This window comes from Cetorhinus maximus, chromosome 9 (genome assembly GCF_964194155.1).
Source record: "Cetorhinus maximus chromosome 9, sCetMax3.hap1.1, whole genome shotgun sequence".
NCBI lineage: Eukaryota > Metazoa > Chordata > Chondrichthyes > Lamniformes > Cetorhinidae > Cetorhinus > Cetorhinus maximus.
The window spans coordinates 99018586-99043429 of NC_135887.1; the positions used below are offsets into that span (position 1 = coordinate 99018586).

Genomic DNA, 24844 nt, shown 5'->3' on the forward strand with positions numbered 1-24844 from the left:
TGCTGTTTGTAGCTATCTCATCCTTACAGTCTCCTTTCTCTAATGTTTACCCTGGAACACCTTAAATGAAGATATCATTATTATTGTCTGGGAAGAAGATATTCATTTACTAATTCTTGTTTTTATGGTCACAGATGAATTGCTTGTTGTAAGACTAATGTCACTGTGGCTCATGAACCCATCTAGTTGTGCACAAGTGTACATAGAGTGCCATCAGTACCTTGGTCTAGGGGAGGCCGCAATTTTGAAAATTCTCATTCTACCGCAGGCTGTCCGTTGAGAATTTAACAAATAATTAGATTCTTGATTCACATGGGAGCCAAAGGGTACAGGTAGTAGAGAGAAAAGTAGAGTAAAGGTCACAATCAGATCAGCCATGATCTTATCAAATGGCAGAGCAGGCTTGAGGGGCTGAATGGCCTATTCCTATTTCATATGTTCATATGTATTTCCACTTTATCAATTTTTAACCCATCCAGTATTTCAACTATCTTCGGCTGTTGCTTTGGTGGCATCCTCTTCCTTGGAAAAGACAAATACAAATTGATCATTTAGTACCTCAATCATGCCTTCTGCTTCCATGTATAAGTCTCTTTTCAGCCCCTAATCGTCCACACCCTTCCTCCTGATTCCTTTTACTATGTATGTGCTGATGGAAGACTTTTGGGTTCCCTTTTTATATTTGTTGACATTCTCATCTCATACTCTCTCTTTGCCCCTCTTATTTCTTTTCTCACTTCCCCTCTGAACTTTCTATATTCAATCAGTATTAATAACCTGACATCTGCCATTCAATATTTTTTCTGCTTCTTCATGCTCTCTTATCTCTTTCATCTTCCAGGGAACACTGGATATGGTTGCCCAACCCTTCTCCCTTGTGGAAATGTGCCTCGACTATACTCAAACTATCAGCTTTTTAATGATCATGCCTGATTATAGTTTGCCTGCCAATGTTGAATTCCAATGTACCTGGGACAGATCCGTTCTAGATTGCTCCTTGTCTGACTGATGTTTTGATGTTAATTCTTTGCAAAGTGGTACACAGCTTTTTTTTCTATCTAATTATTATGAATGCTGTAGCACCAAAGCAGCAAATTACCTTTCCTATTTATTGTTACAGATAATTAAAGTAGCATTTGATGAAGAAGTGACCTCTGAGATGGTAGAGATCTTCAAGAAGCACATAGTGAAGTTTCGGTATCCACAGTCTGTTCTCAGCACTTTCGCCTTTGCTGCAGGTCAGAATGCACCACAGATAATTTTACCAAAACAGAAGGAAAAAAACACTTCGTTTCGGTAAGTGTGAGAAATTATATATATTATGAGACCACTGTAAAGGCATCAAGGATTTTGGTGTTGATGTCAACATAGCTGGAATACAAATCATAGTTTTTGTGGTCATGGTTTGGAGTGGTTAGAATAGATATGGTAGTAAGGAAGCAGTCACTTTGTTCTTCTATATTTAGTAATGGGAGCCATTTCTGCATTATGCTTGGAAGCTATAGCAATTTAAAACAAATAAGCTTGAGAAATATTAGAAAACTATTTTCATTGTAAGCTGAAAATCTATATATTTGTTATATCATTGATACTCAGTATAGCAGTCATCTTGCATTTAAGTATTGCCCAGACCACAATTTCTTTAATATGCATCATTTTAACAAAGTGCACTTTAATATAAGGTTGTATGTGATTGGATAAATTTTAACAAAGCTATAAAAATAATGATATCACAACAAGCAGGATCACAAGCTGTAGAATGCAGGTCACGTCAGTAACTCTACTGAATTTGCTATCTTACCTGTACTACTATGGAGTGGCAAGTGGAGACAAGTACTTTCCCAGGGGAGTAAACCAATAAGCCAGGCTTGTCACTGTTCCACTAGCATTAGCCTTCCAGTAGCCAGCATGAAAGCAAGTTTACAGAAACCTGGGAGTTGCAGGAGTTGTTTGGTTCCTAAAAAAAAGAGGGAAAACAGCATAAGATAGATGATAACCAATTGCATGTTAGCGAAAAATAAATTGAAACTACATATTTGAAATAGTCACTTTGACAATAATAGGCATGGTGTCTTTTTAAATTAAGATTTTTGTAATTCCAAGGGCTTGGTAAGAATAATAAAATGAGTGCTGGTGTGTGGAAACCAATGCAGCCTATAGTTCATTTTTAGCATCTGCTCCTATTTAGACTAGTGAAAACTCCTGAAGCTAACATTAAAAAAAACTTGCATTTATTTTGTATTTTGCAACCACCCTTACCTCAGCTATGCAAATTATGAATTCTCTTGACTGATTGCACAAAGTAGATTGCCAATGAATGATGAAAATGGGAAACGCAGATCAACTTGCTTCAGATTTGTTTCTGCATAACCAACCAGAGGGTATAATTGATATTTGTCATAGAGAAGTCAATGGCCAAGATGTAGTGCTAGCGACGATGGTCCCCCCAACTAGTGTAAAAGTGGTACCGCTGAAGGTGAAATCAGAAGAACCAACAAACTCTTGCATGCTTTGCATATATAAAAGAACTAAAGCTGTTTGAGGCATTCACTACTCAGAAGAGAGTTCTGCTTTAGTTTCATAGTCAGTTACCTGATCTATATTAATGCAGAAAGTGCATAGGGATGTAGTTTTTATTGCAATGAACGATATCCAAAATCAAATAACAATGCATATAAAATTATGCTGAAATGAACTATTTCTTTCTGAATATTTTTTAAGTTCTTGAAGTCTTGTTGGAGATTTTTCAAAGTTAACATAATATTTGTCCCAGAACTAGAGAAAAAACTGGGTGCTTCAAGATATATTTACTGATGTTTTCTATAATGATTTCTAGCACCCTTTCCAAGAATATTGTAAAAAGTGCAAAGAAGGCTGGAAAAATGACCATAGGCCGTCAGTATACAGGGAAAAAGAAACCAATTGTTTTGACAATAGATGAAAGAGGCAATCGATCGGGCTGGAATGAGGATGATGATGTTTCAGGTAAGATGGGCTATGTAAATTAGTGGGTGAAGTATAATAAATGTGGGAAAATGGGAGGCTATTCACTTTGGGCTGAAGAAATATGTTAGATTATATTCCAAATGGTGAAAAATGGGGAACAATAGCAGAGGAAAAAGATTTTGGAGTTCAAGTTCAAATCATTAAAGGCCAGGACAGATTGGGAATGGTGGAATGGGCAGACATTTAGCAGATGAAATTTAATGCAGAAAAATGTAAAGTGGTGCATGTTGGGAGGAAGAATAGAAAGCAGCAATATACAATAAAGGATAAAAGAAAGAAAGAAAAACTTGCATTTATTTACTGCCTTTCAGACCACTCGATCACATCACTTTACAGCACTTTTGAAGTATAGTCACTGTTGTAATGTCAGAAACACAGCTGCCAATTTGCGTACAGCAAACTCCCACAAACAGCAAACAGTGATAAAGACCATATCATCTTTTTGTGATGTTGATTGAGGGATAAATGTTGTACATGAGACCAGGGATAATTCCCTTGTTGTCTTCTAAATAGTGCCACAGGGTCTTTTAAATCCACCCGAACAGGCAGCTGGGGCCTAGATTTAACATCTCATCTGACAAGTGCCACCTGTTACAGCACAGCACACAGTACTGCGCTGGAGTGTCAGCCTTGATATTTGTGCTCAAGCGCTGGAGTGGGAAAAAGCTTTATGGCTCAGAGGTAAGCCTGCAATTCTAAAGAGGGTGCAGGAGTAGAGAGACCAGGGGGTACATGCATGCAAATTGTTGAAGGTGACAGGCTAGGTTGAGAAAGCAGTTCATGTGACAAAACCAAGGATGTTATGGTGAACCTTTATAAAACACTGGCCTCAACTGCAGTTTTCTGTTCAATTCTGGTCACAACATTTGGGAAAAATATGAAGGCATTTGACAGGGTTCAGAAAAGATTTACAAGAATGTTTCCAAGGTTGAGGGATTTCAGTTATGAGGATAGATTAGAGTTGGTTAGGAAAGAGAAGTTTGAGAGGAGATTTGATATAGGTGTTCAAAATCTTGGTCTGAACAGAGTAAGTAGGGAGAAACTGTTCCCGTTGGTGGAAAGAAGTACCAATTTAAGGTGAATGGCAAAAGAAACAAAAGCAACACGAGGTCAAACTTTTTTTATGCAGCAGAAGATTAAGACCTGAAATGTAGTGCCTGAGAGTGTGATGGAGGGAGATTCAGTTGTGGCTTTCAAAAGGGTGTTGGCTAATTATCTGAAGAGAAAAAATGTGCATGGCTACAGGAAGTGGGCCGGTTTAGTTGCCCTTGCAGACAGCCAGCACAGAAAAGACAGTGCAGGCCAAATGGCCTCCTCTGTGTAGTAATCATTTCCATGATTCAATGTTTGTTGCCCTACCACTAGAAATTTTGGGCCATTGTTTTTCATCAAAAATGTTCCAATGGAGCAATAGAAACCTTGTAACAGCAACAAAGCTCTTTTTATTTGATTTTTTGAGTCAGACAATGCTGCTTGTTTTTGCATGAGGTAAAGGAGATAATGGTCTGGTTTTTGCAGTTAAAATAATGGTTAGTCTATCAGCGCTCACCTATTAATGTGTAAATTGAGCAACAACTTCCAGAGACCACACACGCACACTTAAACACAGAAATCGTGAAATTGCCCTCCCCCTCCAGAAGCTGCACCAAATTGATATCTCGTAAGAGGCTTGGCATTGAAACATGAGAAACTGCATGAAGCTGCAGTAATTATATGAGGTTAGGGCTTTTCTATTCCAATCCAAGTAAATTTATAACCTTGTGATGAATCTTAATTACTGCCAAACAACCTCTCTTGAACTGAAAATTAACTTTTACAAGTGTGGAATTTCATTCTTTCCAATTTTTATTGTTGGAGCTTTTGAAAATTAAAGAATTTAAATAATTTTAAAAACTTTTTCTTTCTGTCACTTTTTGATCTCTCTCTTAATCTCATCTTTCTTTTCCTCTTTATTTTTCTTTCTGTACACTGACGAACACAAAATCAAGTCCATTATAACCAAGCTCCAGAGCTGCATGAGTCTCTGAGAAAATACATGACAACAGGCCCATTTTTAATCTATCTAAACACTAGCCTTTGAAACATACTTTTAGCTTCAAAGAGTTGAAAAGAGCATTTTAAACTATGCCAAAGGGCAAACCCACTAGGTTAAATAACTAATCACTAATGTTACAAGATATTATTTCACTGTGTTGGGTCCTGTATTTTGGAAACCTTCATTGTTTGGCAAGCCAAAAACAACTTCCTGATACAGTAAAATTCAGCCTTAATACAGAATTTTTTTTCCTCACCTCCCAAAATGGAACAATTTACTCTCTCTCTTTTGTGAATCTTAATTCCATCAGAATCATCCTGTGCTGTTGATTTCCAAAAGTGTATGATAAAGTGCCAGATAATAGGTTTTCCAGCAGTATGAAGCCCATGGACTAAAAGAGAAAGTGGCATTTTGGATATGAAGTTGACTGAATGACAGCAAACAGTGTAGTGGTGAGCAGTTGTTTTTTTGGATTGGATAAGAGTACACAATGGGATTCCCCAGGGATCGGTACTAGGACCACTGCTCCTCTTGGTATATATTAATACGCATAGGTGTACAGGGCACAATTTCAAAATTTTCAAATGATACATAACTCATAAGTATTATAAACTGTGAGGAGGATAGTGAATTACTTCAAGAGGACGTAGCCAGACAAGTGGAATGGGTAGATATGTGGCTGATGAAATGTGTGAAGTGATACATTTTGGTAGGAAGAATGAAGCGAGGCAATATAAAATAAATAGTACAATTCTAAAGGAGTTGCAGGAATAGAAAGACCTGGTGTTATATGTGCACAAATCATTGAAGATCGCAGGCCACGTTGAAGAAGTGGTTAAAAATGCATGCGGGATCCTGGACTTAATAAAGAGAGGCGTAGAGTATAGATGCAAGAAAAATATGGTGAACCTTTATAAATCACTGGTTCAGCCTCAGCTGGAGTACTTTTTCCGATTTTTGGCACCGCACATTTGGAAAGGATGTGAAAGCTTTAGAGAGTGCAGAAAAGATTTACAAGAATGGTCCCAGGGATGAGGGACTCAAGTTAAGTGAATACAATGGAGAAGTTGGGGTTGTTCTCCTTGGAGAAGAGAAGGTTGGGAGGAGATTTGGCAGAGGTGTTCAAAATCATGGGGGGGCTGGGAGAAACTGATCCCCTTAGCAGAAGGTTGAGAATCAGAGGGTACTGATATAAAGGTAAATGACAAAAGAACAAACGGTGACATGAGGAAAATCCTTGTTTACGCTAGTGGTTAGTACCTGGAATGCGCTGCCTGAGAATGTAGTGGAGGCAGATTCAATTGTACCTTTCAAAAGGGAATTGGATAAACACCTGAAGACAAAAAATTTGCAGGGAAGGGCAGGGGTCTAGCTGTATTGCTTTTGCAGAGAGCTGGCACAGACACGACAGCCCGACAAGCTGCCTCCTGTGCTGTCGCTATCCTATGATACAATGTTCAGTTACATGTTGAAAGAAATATCGATGAGAGTAAAAATGCTTGTAACCATCTCACTTTCTTCAGACACTATATAGACCTTTGCCAGATGGAGTGAGTTACTTATCTTGTTACATTTATTTAGAATGGTACACATCAGGACTTATCACTGTTCCTGCAGGCATTCTTTCAACTTTTGGGCCCAGGAAGTTGTTATTAATTGCCAAAAACAGTGACTGTATTTGTGTGCAAATAATATTTCACATTTTCTTATTTGGCTATCTTCCTATCCAAGAGTTTGCTAATTAGCATTGTTTGCCAGTTATTTTTGTTTAAATTACAACAAATAGAGAGATTACTATTAGCAATGCACATTTTAATGCAAATTTCTCTTTGTGCTCTCCAAAGGAACGCCAAGGACTTCTTCATATGATTTGGAAATATGTGGGGAACTGATTCTTATTTTTTTAAGACTGGGTCACAATTTATACCAGGATAGATTTTCTCTTTGTTGCACCTGAAAATGCTGATTTCAGCCACATTTCTTCCCCTGCCACATTACTCTGGAAGTTCCTGGAGCTTCCCCAATAGATCCTGAGTAAATGCAGGCCCAGTGTTGCCAAGCAGTGAGGCATGAGGAAACACTCCAGCAACTACGAGGTATCCCAGTGGAGGACCACCTAAATAAAACTGGTGTAAAAGCTTGGACTCAGACCCTCAGTGGATTGGCAGGCTCATGAAATCATGGAGAAGCCATTAAATAATTTTCAGATAATTTCTACCCCTAGCTAATCTTCAGTAGTAGCCAGAAGAGAATGACAACAGCTAATAATACAGCTGTGAGTTTCTCAGGCTGTGTTTTACTGTAACTGCCACATGATGAATCCTTTGAGGGCTACTGTAGCATTTCGGTACCAAAATCATTAATATAACAAGATTAATATATTTTAGATCATTTTAGAAACAGTATAATATAAAATACATATTTTACATGTCTATAATTATTACTATCATATCTTCCAGGGTGAGACCATAGACAAAAAAAAATTGTGTCTCTGTCTCTGCATGTTTCTTTCTAAATCTTCATTCCCCCTTTTTGTGCTCTTGTTTCCTGCTTTGCTTTCTGGAACTAAGCCTAGCCATGGTCTTGGCCAGCACTCTGAATGTGCCTGAGCAATACAAGTAGCCTTGGACAAGAAAATTGTGGGATCCTTTTTCTCGTGCATAGAATAGAATCGTAGAATATTTTAGCACAGATGGAAATTGTTCAATCCTTCACGCCCCTGCTGGTTCTCTGAAAGAGCTGTCCACTTAGTCCCAGATTCATCTGCAATTGCTCTTTCCGTTAAAATAAATGGATTAATGTTTCAACTAAAACAGTTTAAAGCGATATTTCAGACATATATTTTATTTTCGTCCCTAATTTAGCCACTGAAGAAATCTCATTGCATTTTAAGCATGACTCTTGCAAAATTGTTACTTTTGTGTCAAGAAACTTTGAGAAAAGTAACTTGTATTTCACATGTTCTGAAACAGCTGACACTAAAAATGATAAAATCTCAAACATGCACATTAAAGGGTCTGTTACATTTAGATATTTTTCTTCACCATCCCCCCACCCTCAGTTGAGACACCCCTCTCTGATGTCAGTAGGGGCTGACTGTTAAGTGATCACAGATTGTAGATTCTGTGATTCATATCTTTATGCTACAGCACTTTAAACCAATTAATTTGCAGCTAATATTTGAATGCCATTTTCACTTTCATGTCTTGTTTGTCATTTGTTCAGCTAAGAGCAAAGAAAACGTATATTGGAAAATAATGTTAAGAATTTTAATTTTGAATATTTGAATTTAATGAAAACTATTGCAAGCTTGAATTCTAGATTTTTAACTATAGGTCTCTGTTTTTGATATTCTGACTGTTACTAATTGTATTCAAATAACTCCAAATTTGCAATGAGGAAGATATTATACACTTACACACCAATGTAAAAAATAGTAAAGCCTAGGATGACATAAGAAAACAGTAGTTTTGATGGAAATAGAGTTATGTCAGTTATGTGGGCTAAGGACACATTGTTTAGCTACCTTGACTGCATTTCTTTTGCCTTGCTCCCTGTAAAGACTTTATTCCATTCTTCGCTATATCTGTAATAACAATGCCAACTTCCATACCAGTTCTTCCAATATGTCTTCCTTTTTCCTCAACTGAGGATTCCCCCCACCCCATTATGGTTGACAGAGCTCTCAACCATATCTGTCCCACTTCAAACACTCTACTCTCACTGATTCCCCTCCTTCCCAGAACCACAATAATGTTCCCCTTGTCCTCACCCTCTACATCACCAGCCTCCACCATTTCCACTACCTCTATGTGATGCCACCACCAAACGCATCTACCTTTCCACTCGCCTTACAACATTACGTGGGGCCATTCCCTCGGTGATACCCTGCTCCACTCCCCAATCACCCAAATGCCTCCTCTCCTTCCATGGAATCTTCCTATGCAAGTGCAGGAGATGTAATACCTGTCCTTTTACTTCCTCCCTTCCCACCATCCAGGGCCCCAAACATTCCTTCCAGGTGAAACAGCAAATTACTCCTACTTTCAATTTAATATGCTACATTCACTGCTCACGATGAGGGGAGACCAAATGCAGATTGTGTGATCACCTTACAAAAAACCTCCGTTCAGTCAACTGGCATGAGCATGAGCTTACAGGCACTTGTCATTTTAAATCACCATCATGCTTCCACTCCCACCTCTCTGCCCTTGGCCTCCTACAATTGAACACAATAAAGCAGGCTTGTCCAACCTTTTTGCATGGAGGGGCTACATTTCCATTTTTTTCTCACTCAAGGGGCTGATGAGCAGATTTCAGAAAGATATGTGAATTTCAAAAAGAAGTTGAGTATGAAGAAAAGAAACAATTTGCTGAGCAAAAATAAAGCAATGTTAAAGCAATAAATTGATAATTTTTTTTTAAAAAGTCATTAATAAAAATTACCATTACAGTGTGAGAAGGTGAGTGTGTGTGTGTGTGTGTCCGGCTCACTCCCAGTCTCAGGGTGTTTGCTCACTCACTCTCACCCACTGTGAGTGTGGGTGAAAGCATGTGTTGGTGTGTGGGGATGAGGGTGATTGAGAATCCTGAGACTTGGGAGTAGGCCAGATGCGAGTGTGCATGCTCTCTCTCTCTCTTTCGCGCTCTTTCACTCTCTCTCTCACATGCGCGCTCTCTCTCTCTCTCACACGCACTCTCTCCCCCTCTCATACACACACGCACACTCACTATCTCTCTCTGTTAGGCACACTCACTCATTCTCTCCCTCACATTCTCTCACACTCCGGTAGCGGGTCTCTTCAACAACCCCCCCCCCCCCCCCCCCCTGCCGGCCACCCGGACCCCACCGTCTCTCTGCAACATCTTCTTTCCCACATAGAATGCCTTCGGCGGCCACAATCCAGCTCGCGGAGCTCAATGTAGGATAGAGGAACACTATCTCATCTTTTGATTAGGCATTTTGTACACCTTCCAGACTCAAGATTAAGTTCACCAATTTCAGATCATTATCATTGCCTCCATTTTATTGGACAGCTGTTGGTAATGATTCAGTTATTCCCATTTACACCTCCACCAGTCCCATCTTTTGTTTATTTACATGTCCTATTACTACCCTCTTTTGCCTTGCACCATCGTCCCTTTGTCATTTAACCACCCCTGCCTTCCACACATTTTCTGTTCTGTTCTCACCTCCACTCCTCCCCTTTCCCTGCCTTTACCTGCTTAAAACCTGTTGCAATGCAAACATTTTCCATCCCTGATGAAAAGTTATCTACCTTAAATGTTAACTTGGCTTCTATTTCCACAGATTCTGCCAGATTTACTGAGTATTTTCAGTACTTTAAGTTTTTGGGCGGGATTTTCCGCACCCGCCCACTGCCGGGATCTTCCAGTCCCACCGCAAGTCAATGGACTTCTGGCTGGGGCACCACCTTGCCCACGACGGGTCCCACCCATGACGGGACCGGAAAATCCCAGCCTTTATTTCAAATTTCCAGCATATACAGTACTTTGCCTTTGTGATTATCTGGGTGGTTAATAATATTCTCCATTATTACACATCATAGCTTCAGATGATGGTGAACTTCCCACAAGTAGCACTTTGAAAGCTTCAGAAAAGTCAACTATGGAACAGTTAGTAGAGCGAGCGTGTTTCCGGGACTACCAGCGGCTGGGTCTGGGAACTATCAGTGCAAGCTCATCTCGTTCAAAGACAGAGCACTTCAGGATAACTGCTGCCAATAGGATGTATTTACTATGTAGAAGGTTAGTACATTTATGCCGCCTTTGCAGTCACAAATCAATAGCTCAATCATGTCACAAAGGCACTACAGTGAACTGAAGTGCAGGCTCCTCAGTGGAATACTTAAAAAAAAATTTAAATGGAGTCACAATATTCAAACTAATGAACAGCTGGCAACAATGAAGCTATTTTCATGCAAAGTTGATACAGTTTCAAGTGGCACTTAAAAGGGATATTGAGTCAAGTATACAAGTCAATTTAACAATTTTTAAAATCTTGTCAGATAAATTAACTGCTGCATATTGAATCATTTGAAGAATATAGTGACATTTCTGTACCAAAATCATTAACAGAACAAGATCAATACATTTGGTTCTTTTTAAGAATGTTATCCACATGTGCACTTTGCAGCAGTGGCCGCTGAACAATGATCAAGAATAGGAACCTGCAAAGTTTTTTTTCTGACATCCCTAGCTTAGGGACACTGTGGCAAAATTGAATGCCCAAAATAAATATCTTGTGCATGATATTTTAATGAACATTGTGGGAATCTGATGTTGTGGCAATAATGGAGACCTGGCTCCTAAAAAGGCAGGACTGATATTAAATATTCCTGGATACAAGATGTTCAGGTAAGACAGGAAGGAAAGAAAGGAGGCAGGGAGAATATTACATTGCTAGAGAGAGTATCCTAGAAGAGTCAATAACAAAATGTAATTGGTTAGAGCTAAGAAACAATAGTTACCATTACACTATTGGATGTATTCTATAGGCTACCAAACAGTGTGAAAGATCAAGAGGAACAAATTTGCAAGGAAATTACAGAGAGGTGTAAAAACTGTAGAGTTGGGGGACTTTATATAGACTTGGATAGTAATAGGGCAAACAGCAAAGAGAGGATAGAGTTTCTGAAGTGTGTTTGTTCAGGACAGTTTTCTACATCAGTATGTTTCCAACCCAACACAGAAGGAGGCATAAAAATAGTAAGTGCTAGAAAAACTCAGCAGGTCTGGCAGCATTTGTGGAGAGAGAAACAGAGTTATCGTTTCGAGTTCATATGACTCTCTTGAAACTCGAAACGTTAACTCTGTTTCTCTCTCCACAGATGCTGCTAGACCTGCTGAGTTTTTCCAGCACTTTGTTTTTATTTTGGATCTCCAACATTTGCATTATTTTGCTTTTAATTAAGGAAGGAGACATTGCTGGATCTGATTTTGGGCAATGAGGTGTGTCAAGTGAATCTAGTGCTAGCAGGGTAACATTTAGGGGACAGTGACTATAGCATCATGAAGTTTAGGTTAGCTATGGAAAAGAACAATCGAAAGTTTAAATAAGTAATTAATTGGGGGAGGGCCAATTTCAATGGGGTGAGAACGAATCTGGCCCAGGTAAATTGAATCAAAGATTGTTGCACAAAACTGTAACTGAATAATGGGCTGCCTTTAAAGAGGAGATAAGTTGGATACAGTCAAGGTATGTCCCATGATGGGGAAAGGTAGAGTAAACAAAGCCAGAGCTCCCTGAATGATGGAAGAGATAGGGAGTAAGATGAAGCTGAAAAAGGGTACTTATGAAAGACGTCAGTTTAATAACACAAGTAGAACTGACTAAATACAGAAAGTCCAGAGGGGAAATGAGAAGAGAAATAAGCGAAGGAAAGAGAGAGCATGAGAAGAGACTATAAGTATACAAATAGTAAAAGGGTAGTAAAAAGAGGGGCGGAGCCTATCAGGGACCAAAAATGGGATTTGTGCATCGAGGAAGAGGGCATGGCTGAGGTACCAAATGAGTACTTTTCATCTCTCTTTCCCAAGGAAGGAGATGCTGCCAAAGTCATAGTGAAGGAGGAGATATATGAGATACTGGATGGGCTGACAGTTGATAAAGGGGAGTTATTAGAAAGGTTGGCTATACTTTGCTAAATCACCATGACTGGATGAGATATATCCAAAGATACTGAGAGAAGTAAGGATGGAAATTGCACAGGCACTGTTCATAATCTTCCAGTCCTCCTTAGATATTCCCCAGAGGGCTGGGAAATTGCAAAGGTTATACTCTTGTTCAAGAGCATGTAAAGATAAGCCCAGCAACTACAGGCCAATCAATTTAACCTCAGTGGTGGGAAAGCTTTTAGAAATGATAATCCAGAAAGTTAGGTTACTTGGACAAATGTGGATTAATTAAGAAAAGCCAGCATGGATTTTTTAAAAACAAATTGTGTTTACTTGATTGATTTTTTTGATGAAGTAACAGAGAGGGTTGATGATGATAATCATCATGTTGACAATATTTTATGCTGCAAGTTGTTGGAAGTCTGGTTGATGTGGTATACATGGACATCCAAAAGACATCTGATAAATTGCCACCTAACAAGCTTGCCTGCAAAGTTGAAGCCCATGGAATAAAAGGGACATGGGCAGCATGGATACAAAGTTGGCTGAGTAACAGGAAACAAATCGTAATGGTGAACGGTTTTTCAGAGGTTCCCTGAGGGTCGGTAGTAGGAACAGTGCTTTTCTTGATCTGCATTAATGACTTAGACTGTGGTGTGTGGGGCACAATTTCAACATCTGGAAATGACACAAAATTTGAAAGTATTGTGAACTGTGATGAGGACATAGAAAGGCTGGTGTTGACTCAGATCCAAGATGCCCTGTAGAGGGCATTAGGTTGTTTCCATTTCACACTTCCAACAACTTGCAGCATAAAATGTGGTTAACATTAAACAAGCAAGAGCAAACCTAAGTCAGAGTGGCCACCGTTCTTACAGGGGACACAGACAATTTGGCATAATCGGGGGGACAAGTAGCAAACAAAATTAATTCATTGAAGTGTAAAGTGATACAGTTTGGGAGGAAGAATGAGGAAAGGCAATACAAAATAAAGGATATAATTCTAGAGGGGCTGTGGAATCAGAGGGTCTTTGGGGTATTTGTGCACAAATCATTGAAGGTGACAGACCAGGTTGAGAATGTGGTCAATAAGGCATATAGGATTCTAGGCTTTAAAAATAGGGGCATAGAGTACAGAAACAAGGAAGTTATGGTGACCCATTATAAAACACTGGTTCAACCTCAACAGGAGTATTGTGGCCAATTCTGGGCACCACACATTAGGAAGAATGTGAAAGTATTAGAAAGGATGCAGAAAAGTATTACAAGAATGGCCCCAGGGTTGGGGTTGTTCTCCTTAGAGAAGAGACGATTGAGGGGAGATTTGACAGAGGTGTTCAAAATCATGAGATGTTTGGATGGAGTAGATGGGGAGAAACTGTTCCCATTTGTGCAAGGGTCAAGAGCCAGAGCGCACTGATTTAAGGTGAATGGCAAAGGAACCAAAGGAGATATGATGAAAAACTTATTTACACAGTATGTGGTTAGGATCTGGAACATACTGCCTGAGAGTGTGGTGGAGGTAGATTCAGTTGTGGCTTTCAAAAGGGAATTCGATAATTATCTGGAGAGAAAATTTCAAGAGGACCTAAACAGGCTAGTGTTCACTCAGATCCAAGATGCCCTGTAGAGATCACCAGGCCACTTCCATCTCGCACTTCCAACAACTTCCAGCATAAAATATTGTCAACATTAAACAGACAAGGGCAAGTCTAACCAACAGTGGTGCAACAAGGTTACAAAGAAAAAGCAGGAGAGTGGGACTAACTGAGTTGCTCTTGCAGAGAGTCAGCAGGGACATGACAGGCTGAATGGCCTTCTCCTGTTCTGTAACTGTTCTTTGATTCTATGAAAAAATATGGGGCCGTAACTTCCGACTAGTGTTGGAAAGTGCTGGCCTGCAGGAATTAGAACAAATAAATACCTGCTTACCTGGCCTTGAAAATAATGTTGCCACTTCCGTTCGCCGGAGCTACTTGAGGTCTGCATTGAAAGACTCCTCACAGGCCCCAACGATGTGTAGCTCCAGCGTATTCCAGGAGGCCACAACCCCATTTTTAAAGCAGGTAGGTTTAAAGGGCCAGAAAATGTGACAGGCCAGGGGGAAGGTAAGTTTCTAAGGTAAGTGGATAGAATTTGGGGGGGAGGGGGTAGGAGTGTCCAGGGGTGGGAGTGTCCAGGGGTGTGAGTGGGAGTCGGAGATCGAGGTGGGGGGGGAGTCCTTCCAAAATCAGAAGGGGGGTTGTGGGGGCTGTTGGAGGTCGAGGGGGGTGGGGGCTGTTGATGGTTATGGTGTCGGAGGTTGGGGGGGTGGGCGGTGTTAGGTGGGTATCGTAGGGGTCGGGGGAGTAGGGGGGAGTCCCTTTGTGGGGAGGTGGTGGGTTGAGGGTTGGGGAAGTCCTGTGGGATGGGTCTAGGTCTTTACAATAGTTGCTCAGAAGTTAGAAGAGGTTTTAATTCTTCTAACTTTTTCTGAGTAACCATTAATATAATATCCTGGTGGAACTATCCAAAGTTTACGATTTAAACCACATTTTCGGATGGCTCCCAGCGCAGCGCATTTGTGCACTTGTGGGGAATTGCTGTGCAAACCCTTACCTGGGTACCTCGCAGCGGGATTCCCCAGCCCACCTTCGGGGTACCCCCCAAATCCAATGCTGCGGAGCTCGGAGGTTACGGACCATGGTGTTTAGACATCCCTAATGATAATATAACTCAGGATCTCACTGAGGTGGAAGTTATAGACAAAAACATCTCCCTTCCCCCTTGATTTAACTGTGTCTCTGTTTGTCTCCCATTCTAAGTCTTCCTTCCTCCGTCTCTATTCTGGTTTGTCTCCCACTCTCTCTCTATCTACAGTTCTTCTAGGAACAGGATTAGGTCATTCAGCCCCTCAAGCCGCCTTTGCAATTCAGTTAGATAATGGCTGATCTGTACCTCAACTCTATTTACATGCCTTAGCTAACAACCTTGATACCTTTATCAATCGATCTTTCTCACTCTCATTGTTATATTTAGACTACTTTTTGTCTCTATTTGTCTATCTTTTTTTTTATAAGGCCTTCTTTTCCTCTGTCTCCTCTCATCCAAATGCATTTTTGCCTCTTGTTTTTCTGTATGCCTTGCACACTCTGTGCCTCCACCACTTTTTGTTTGCCTGCCATGTCAATTTCCTTCATCTCAACTCCCAGAAAGATCTAGAACTGGATTTGAGGCTTTCAACACAACACAAAAATCATAACACAAAAATTATCTTGGCTTTCCTAAGTTTCAACAAGGTCCCAATTAGCCAGGACAAGTGAGAGTCAAAGGAGCAATCAGCCAACCCTAGTTAAGAGATGAATACAGTGAACAGAGGCAGGCCAAGGAGTGGAGCAGAGATAAGACCATTTCCAGAATCTGTAACACAGGGACTGGAGCTGGAAGTGTGTGTTGTTGGTACATGTGTGGTAATCAAAGCTGGTGGGCTGAATCTGAGCTGGAAAAGTGCTGGAATTGGGCCTTGATTGGAAGGTATGGAAGGGATTAATGGGCTCAGACCTGGGAGGGAGGGAACAGGCAACTCTGAAATCAGTTGGAGATTGAGCCTAGGAACACTTAGGTCGTCTAAGTATGTGGTTTAGGATTGAAATACCTTTTGTTAATGTCAGGCAGAGGACACCAGTGGCAATTATTAACAAGAATCCACACAACATTATTCAATGACCTGACATAGATTTTGGACCACTACAACCCACAGAAAAATAAGCATACCTGATTTCAAGGTTGGGTTAGCACAGAAGCCTTGGTCACCAGAAATTGGCAGACAATTGATGGGAGCAACCAGAGAAAAAATAATATTGAAGTATGTTGTTTGAGTTGTTATTTATTTTGCTGGGACTAAGAGAAAAGCAGATGTGGACCACATTCCCGCCCCTTGCACTCAAGCTAGGCATTCGCATTCAGAAATTTCAATATATAAAAAAATAGTCTGATTTTGTAGGAGGGGGTTGATGATGAATTCAGTGTTTGTTGTCATTATGCCTTTGAAACAGATCACAACTTCAGGATGTCAAGCATACACAAATTAGCATGAATTGGGAGTCTGCCATGCAGAGTTTTGACACAGGCTGTGCTGTAGCTGCCCCTATCCCCCACCCAACCCTGCCCCGCCCCACTCTGCCCTGCCCCCCCACCCTGCCCCAACCCACCTCCCCAGAGCCAGCAGTCATGAAATCAGCAAGCGTTTAATCTTTCCCATCCCCACAGCGCTATTTGAAATACTTTAAAAAGTTGCACCTTGTTCAATGAGGTGTAACTGTCTTTTTAATGGTAACATTTAATGAACAACAGAACTAATCCTGAAAAAGTAATTTCGTGTTTGGGCTACAGATTGTGGGAGTTTGTGGATGGTGGGATTGTCCTGAACAAATGTCTGCAGAAGATATCTCCATCTCGAATCTCACTGGCTCACAGTCATTGAGCTGAAGTGAGAGTTTGATAACCTTCGACACATAAGAAACAGTTTTATCCCAAATATTGTCACGCTGCAGGGGAAAACACAGGTTCAGGAAAGGGAGAGGGGGGTAACTGATAGGGTGCCATATAGCATGTGTTTATGGTATGTTAATTGTAATAGTAAAGTTAAGGAAACAAAGATAGAGAGTATTGATTGAGTAAATATCTTGAGCACTTATAAAGAAGACCTCTGGGACATTGAGTGTTGGTTGGGGACGAGGCAGACACATGTAACGTTGCATTCTGTAAGTAAATCTAGTATTAAGTAAAAGATTGCCATCTGAATTCCTAGTTCACTACCTGGGATTTCAGATAGGTTGAGAAGGAGGTCCTGCAGGCACCGGTTCTGTCCAACAGGTACAATATACTTTCTACCTGTGAGGACAAGGAGAAAAACTGCAGGGAGGACAGCCACAATGCAGACGAAGGCACCATGACTCCGAAAATTGTCCAGGTAGGGGAAGAGCAGAATAGAAATGTAGTATCAAGGGACTCTATAATGAGGGGAAGAGATAGCATCCCCTACAGCCAAGAACGAGAATTCCCAACGAGTTGCCTACCTGGTTTCAGGGTAAGGGATATCTCACGGTGGCTGGAGAGGAACTTGGAAAGGAAGGGACTTAGTTACTTGTTATGGTCCATGTTGGAAAAAACGACATAGGTAGGAACAAGGAGGAGGCCCTGCTGACAGAGCATCGGGAGTTAGGTCTTAAGTTGAAAAGCAGGATCTCAAAAGTAATAGCCTCTGGATTATTGCCTGATCCACATGTAAATTGACATAGGGGCAGATAAATCAGGATCCTGAAGTTATGATCAGTTTCAAAGGCATGGTGACAACAAACACTGAATTCACCATCAACCCCCTCCTACAAAATCAGGCTATTTTTTTATATATTGAAATTTCTGAATGTGAATGCCTAGCTTGAGTGCAAGGGGTGGGAATGTGGTCCACATCTGCTCTTCACTTACTCCCAACAAAATAAATAACTACTCAAACAACACACTTCAATATTATTTTTTCTCTGGTTGCTCCCATCAACTGTCTGCCAATTTCTGGTAACCAAGGCTTCTGGTCTGACATGGGAAAGAGGGGTCCTTTTCATGTCAATACTGAAGAGGACTGGCAGCACATTACAGGAGGACATAGTTAAACCTGTAGAATGGAAAAATAATGAAGTTCACGTAAATGTGAGGTAGTACATTTTGATAGCAAGAATAGGTAAGTCACTTATTAGTTGGAAGGTGTGTATAGGTGGGACCTCAGAAAACAAATACTAAAAGTTGCATCACAGTTTAGCAAGGCCATTAAATAAAAAGCAAACCAAGCACGAGGTTTTGTTTCAAGAGGGACAGAATTAAAAAGTAGGGAAGTTATGCTAGATCTGTATTGAACCTTGGTTAAACCATATTGGAGTACTGCAAGCAGTTCTGGTCTCCATATTATAATAAGGATAGGGAGGCACTGGAGAGGGTGCAGAAAAGATTTACAAGGATGATACCAGAAATTTGTGGGCATACATTTCAGGAAAGGGTGGACAGGCTGAGTGTCGTCTCTTTCTTGAAAAAAGAAGGCTGAGGGGTGACCTAATAGCATTCTTTAAAATTATGAAAGGTTTTGAAAGAATGGATACAAAGAGAATGTTTACTCTTGTGGGGAAGAGCAAAACTAGAGGCCATCAATATAAGATAGTCACCAAAAAATCCAACAGGGAATTCAGAAGAAACTTTTTCACCCAGTGAGTGTTAAGAATGTGGAACTCACTGCCACAGGGAAAGATTGAAGTGATTGATGTAGATCTATTTAAGGGGAAACTATATGACGAAGAAAGGAATAGATGGTTATGATGGTAGATTTAGATGAGAAAAAATGGGATAAGGCTCGAATGATGGAGCATAAACACTGTCATGGACTGGTTGGACCTGTTTCTATGCCATATATCCTATGTGATCCTATGTAATAATTGTGGAGTGCTGTTAAATGATTAACTAGTAGATTTTTTAAGCTAATTTTTCAACAAAAAATTTAGAGTAGGATGTTGGTGCATGTCTGACAGGGAGAGTGGGGCACTTGGCAATCAAAGCAGGACTGAGGATGGAAAAAGGCAAGGTCAAAAAATGGCTACCAGTACTGAGGGAAAATAAATAAATGAAAAGCTTGCACTTATATATAGTACATCCCACAGTCAGGGCAGAATCGTCCCAGATTTGCATTAAGTGTGGTAGGAGGTGGGAAAAAGGACGTTTTACCTGCTGGCCGCAATGGTGGTTTTTCATGCTGCATCGTCCACTTTCTGCCTTATTAATTAATGCAGCCACAAGAAACATGCCGTCTCGCTGGTGGGTGGCCTCTGAATCGCCTGCCATGTCATTACCACACCACTTCCTCATTCTGGGTGCCAATCTAAACTGCAACCATGTGCACAGTTCTCAATGCTTGCAACCAGTACTTCTCCAGTGAAAACATGGCCCTAAAAGCAAAGAAGAGTTCAGTGACTTGTCACTGGAACGCCTTTTGGAGGCCTGCTGTGATGTCCTTTGTCCCCATTCGGGCTGCAGGAGGTCCAGCAATTTAACCACTCTGTCTTGGGAGGCAGTGGCAGTGGTGGTCAATGCCAACGCTGTACAGAAGAGGTTGGCTATCCAGTGCAAAAAGAGAATGAACGATCTCATCTGTGCGACCAGGGTAAGGCAACCATCTCATCATTCTAAACTCTCACACTCACAAGGCCATCACACATTCACTGGCATCTCACTCACTGGCAGGACAAGTTACATCACCACTCACTCTCTCTCACGCACCCTCACATCTTCATCTGGCCTCATCTCCTCTGGTGACTGCCTCCGCAGCCCCCATCTTGAGACCACTTGCACAGATCAACATGTGCCCCCCCACACACCCCAGGAATATCCCCCTTCCCCAGTACGCCCTCACCCTGCAGCCTGTTCCCTTGCCTGAGGCCCCTTTTCCCCCTTCTCCAAAAAAGCCATAGACATGCAGCCATTGAAAAGCCACCCCCACCTTATAGCTGGTCTGGTAGGTAGAGACCTGCCTGTGAGCCCCTCTAAAACTGATGTGGCGCTGCCTGTGAAGCTTGGCGCTGATGACCACGAGTGCTGCTTGAAGCAAGGTAGGCAAACAAACCTAGAAGTCCCAAGCGAAGTGAAGCTCGCCAGGCGCACATCGCTTATGTACAGTTGTGAAACACTCTGACGTGCCTGGATGATCCAGCTTGGGGAGGGGGGGGATGGTTCTAGCGGGCGGGGATTATAATTATATGCAGATGTATTTAAAATAGCATTCCCGACGTCCGGTGGCGGGAAATGCAGCCTGCCATTGACGGGTGGAGCGAACAATCGCAAACTGGTTTCACAATATCGTGAAACCAATTTTTGGCTTTCCCACCATATTGTCCACTCGCCTGCCATGAAGCCCGATGCCAACGGGGATGGAAAATTCTGGCCTCAATTTTGTACTTTTGAAGCATATTTATTATTGTGTGATAGGCAAACACAGCGGCCAATTTATCCACAATGATATACCACTGTTAGATAAATGATGACGTCATCTGTTTTTGACAGTGTTGATGAGGGTTAAATGCTAGAAGCATTAGAAAACAACAGAATCGACAAGCCAGTCCTACTCAGTTACGCTAGTCTTTTTGTGGTTTTGTGGAACATGCCTTGTTCCAGTCCTACTCAAGCCCCCTCCCACAACTCTCTTTCCGGTACATCGATGATTGTATCAGTGCTGCTTCATGCTCTTGTCGGGACCTGGAAAAAGTTATGGATTTTGCTTCTAATTTCCACCCCTTTCTCAACTTCACGTGAACCATGTCCACCACTTCCCATCCCTTCCTTGACTTCTCTGTCTCCATTTCTGGTGATAGACTGTCCACCAATATTTATTACAAGCAACCGACTCCAACAGCTACCTCGACTACACCTCCTCACACCTTGCTTCCTGTAAGGACTCCATCCCATTCTCCCAATATCTCCACCTCCGTTACAATGGTGCTACCTTCTAAAACGGCGCTACAGACATGTCCTTTTTCCTGAGCCGAGGTTGCCCCCCCCCCACCGTGGTTGACAGCCCTCAACTGTGGCCGACTCGTCTCCCGCACCTCTGCCCAGAACCATGATAGGGTTCCCCTTGTCCTCACTTTTCACCCCACCAGCCTCCTCATTCAAAGGATCATCCTCCACCATTTCCGCCAACTCCAGCACGATGCCACCACCAAACACATCTTCCCCTCACCCCCCACCCCGGTCAGCATTCCGTAGGGACCGTTCCCTCTGTGACACCCTGGTCCACTCCTCCATCACCCCCAAAACCTCATCCCTTTCCCACGGCCCCTTGCCATGCAATTGCAGAAGGTGTAACATCTGCCCCTCTATCTCCTCCCTCCTCACTGTCCAAGACCCCAAATACTCCTTTCAGGTGAAGCAGCACTTCACTTGCATTTCTTTCAATTTAGCCTGCTGTATTCATTGCTCACAATGCGGTCTCCTCTACATTGGGGAGACTAAGTGCAGACTGGGTGACTGCTTTGCAGAACACCTTCACTCAACCTGCAAGCATGACCCTGACCTTCCTGTCACCTGCCATTTCAGCTCACCATCTTCCTCTCATGCTCACATTTCTGTCCTTGGCCTGCTGCAATGTTCAAGTGAAGCCTAGCGCAAACTGGAGGAACAGCACCTCATTTTGCAATTAGCCATTTTAGAGCCTTCGGGACTTAACATTGAGTTCAACAACTTCAGACCATGAACTCTGTCCTCCAGTTTGATTTCTTTTTTCAATAATTTTTTTTCTTTTTTTTTCCTCAACCCCCTTCCACCCACAGGGCCAGCCTGTAACTCGTTCTTATTTTTGGCTTTCACAGAGCACTGACCCTTGTTCTGCTATTAACACTTTCTGCCATCTGACCTTTAGGCCACTCTTAGCACCTTCCTTAGCCTTTAACATTATCATTAACACTCTCTTTGTCTTGTGTCCATGACACCTTTGTCAAATCTCTCCTATGCTCCCACCTATCCCTGACCTTCTATTTTACCACAGTATAAAATCCATCACATTTCTACCTCTCTTCAGTTCTAAAGAAGAGTCATTTGGACATTAACTCTATTTTTCCCTCTGCAGATGCTGCCAGACCTATACATTTATACATATTTATAATAATTCAATATAATGCTTATAAAATGTGTAAGTGTTGACAAAGTTGCATCCAGCAACCATCAGGAAAGATCATTTTCACCATCTGACTGGATTCAGCTTTTGTTCCCAGAGGTCAGCAGGCATCTGCTGCAAGCTGAACTGAGTAGGCCAAGGAGACAGTCAATTCGTGGAATGGAGTACTAAATAGAGCAATATACATGAAAGCCTTAGAATAATTTAAGGAATGATTGAATGCTGGATTAGCGAGGACTTTATTATTTTTCTGAATGGTGAATAACAGGTGGCCTTGTCATCCATAATTACCTTGTGATCATCTTTCTTAATCTATTATAATGCAAAAATCTCAAAAGTACACTGTGCTGGTGGTTCCCATGTGCAAGGGCTATAAATTCAATCTGCCCTAGTTACCTACAAGTTCACTGGTGTCAGCCACTCCCATAAGCAGCCTAAATGTAGCCCTACATAGCCCTATATCAACTTGTGCAATTGTGTATCCCAAGGTCCATCAATGTGACCTGAATTTGGTATATTAATTCAGTCTTTCAAATGCAGATTGAGCAAATGTTTGGTGAGACAATGACTAATATGGATTTGCAAGCTGTAAGGGACACTTCCAGCAAATATCGTGAGGTATCAAAGTAATAATACAATTGTCTTAGGTTATTGCGTTTATCGAATATATTCTCAGCTAAGTTGGACAGGGAGTCGAGGGTTATGGGGGACAGACGAGAAAGTGGAGTTAAGGCCACATCAGATCAGCCATGATCTTATTGACTGGCGGAGCAGACTTGAGAATCCAAATGGCCTACTCCTGCTCTTATTCCTTATGTTTCTTATGTTCATAATAAGGTGAATAAACAGAATGACCATTAACATTGGATTCATTTAATTAAAGTAATAAAGTTTGTCTTCATGTAATTATACAAATTAAAGAATAAACTACAATTCTCACTTCAATGGGTCAAGTTACTTAAAGAAGATAATGTCAATTCCTTCACTTTCTAACCTCTTAACCTCAGCAAAAGCCCTCCCATCTTCCTACTTTGGAAACCTGACTGGCTGCACAGCCTGTGTCCCAGACATTTATCCCATGCAAATCAAAGCCAGAAGAAGGTTCAGAGACTTTATAGTTATATTAACCGTGAGCTAACAAATTACTACTACTACTACCTTTTACTACTTACTTACAAACTGAGGAAACATCAAAGCTAGCTCAACAAGTGAACTATATTCTCAAACCCCTTTTTCTTACCTTACATAAATATTTTGCTTCATGGCATGATTAAAGTGATCACTTTTACAAATACTTTTGTGAAAGATGATCAGAAGATCTCAAAACTTGAGAATAGACCTTGTCCTTTTACCTGTGAAACGTGAATTTTAAACTAGTTCAGACTGGTGGGATGAAAGTCTGTTTATTATTACCCTCCTATTTTCTGTTTAGTCTGTTTTTGAGGAAATTTCTGGTTTTAATTTTTAATGTAAACCCATCAACAAATGTCCAGTTTTCTCTCATTTTTTTTCCCGTTTTAATCCGGATATGGTAGAGTTTATGGTGAAAATATCAAAAACAGACCAATTTAAACTATTCCAGTGGTATGAGCTGCATTGAGGGGAGCAGCTGATTTCCAGGATTTAATGATGCAATTTAAAAATGCACAGCAGCTAAGCAGAGCTGGGAAATGGGCAGGAATCAGGAAATATTGCGCAACACAGAGACAGTGCCCATGGATATTTATAGCAGAGAAGGCTCATTCTGCCTGTGCCAAACTATTGATACTGCTTCATTCTTTCCCCATATTCATCCTCCTTTCCTTAAAAGATGCAAGGGTCTTTGTTTCAACTCTGGTCCATCTCTGACACTTCTCTTCCCTTCCTTGACCTCTCTGTCTCAATTTCTGATGATAGACTGTCCACCAATATCCATTACAAGCCTACCGACTCCCACAGCTACCTCGACTACAGCTCCTCACACCCCGCTTCCTGTAAAGACTCCATCCCATTCTCTCAGTTCCTTCGCCTCCGTCGCATCTGTTCTGATGACGCTACCTTCAAAAACAGCTCCTCTGACATGTCCTCCTTCTTCCTTAACCGAGGTTTTCCATCCACGGTCGTTGACAGGGCCCTCAACCGTGTCCGGCCCATATCCCGCGCATCCTCCCTCACGCCTTCTCCTCCTTCCCAGAAACATGATAGGGTCCCCCTTGTCCTCACTTATCACCCCACCAGCCTCCGCATTCAAAGGATCATCCTCCGCCATTTCCGCCAACTCCAGCATGATGCCACCACCAAACACATCTTCCCTTCACCCCCCCTGACGGCATTCCGTAGGGATCGTTCCCTCCGGGACACCCTGGTCCACTCCTCCATCACCCCCTACTCCTCAACCCCCACTTATGGCACCTCCCCATGCCCACGCAGAAGATGCAACACCTGCCCCTTCACTTCCTCTCTCCTCACCGTCCAAGGGCCCAAACACTCCTTTCAAGTGA

At 41.6% G+C, this 24844-nt stretch overlaps 1 protein-coding gene across 2 annotated transcripts in view; it reads left to right on the forward strand.

Annotated features, from left to right (window-relative positions):
* sbf2 (SET binding factor 2) overlaps positions 1 to 24844 on the forward strand; it is a 669356-nt gene that overhangs the window by 572916 nt on the left and 71596 nt on the right. For both annotated transcript variants that reach the window (XM_078549182.1, XM_078549183.1), the window contains 3 exons: positions 1121 to 1296; positions 2837 to 2985; positions 10612 to 10810. In XM_078549182.1, the coding sequence (XP_078405308.1) occupies positions 1121 to 1296; positions 2837 to 2985; positions 10612 to 10810 (524 nt within the window). The remainder of the gene's footprint in view (positions 1 to 1120; positions 1297 to 2836; positions 2986 to 10611; positions 10811 to 24844) is intronic.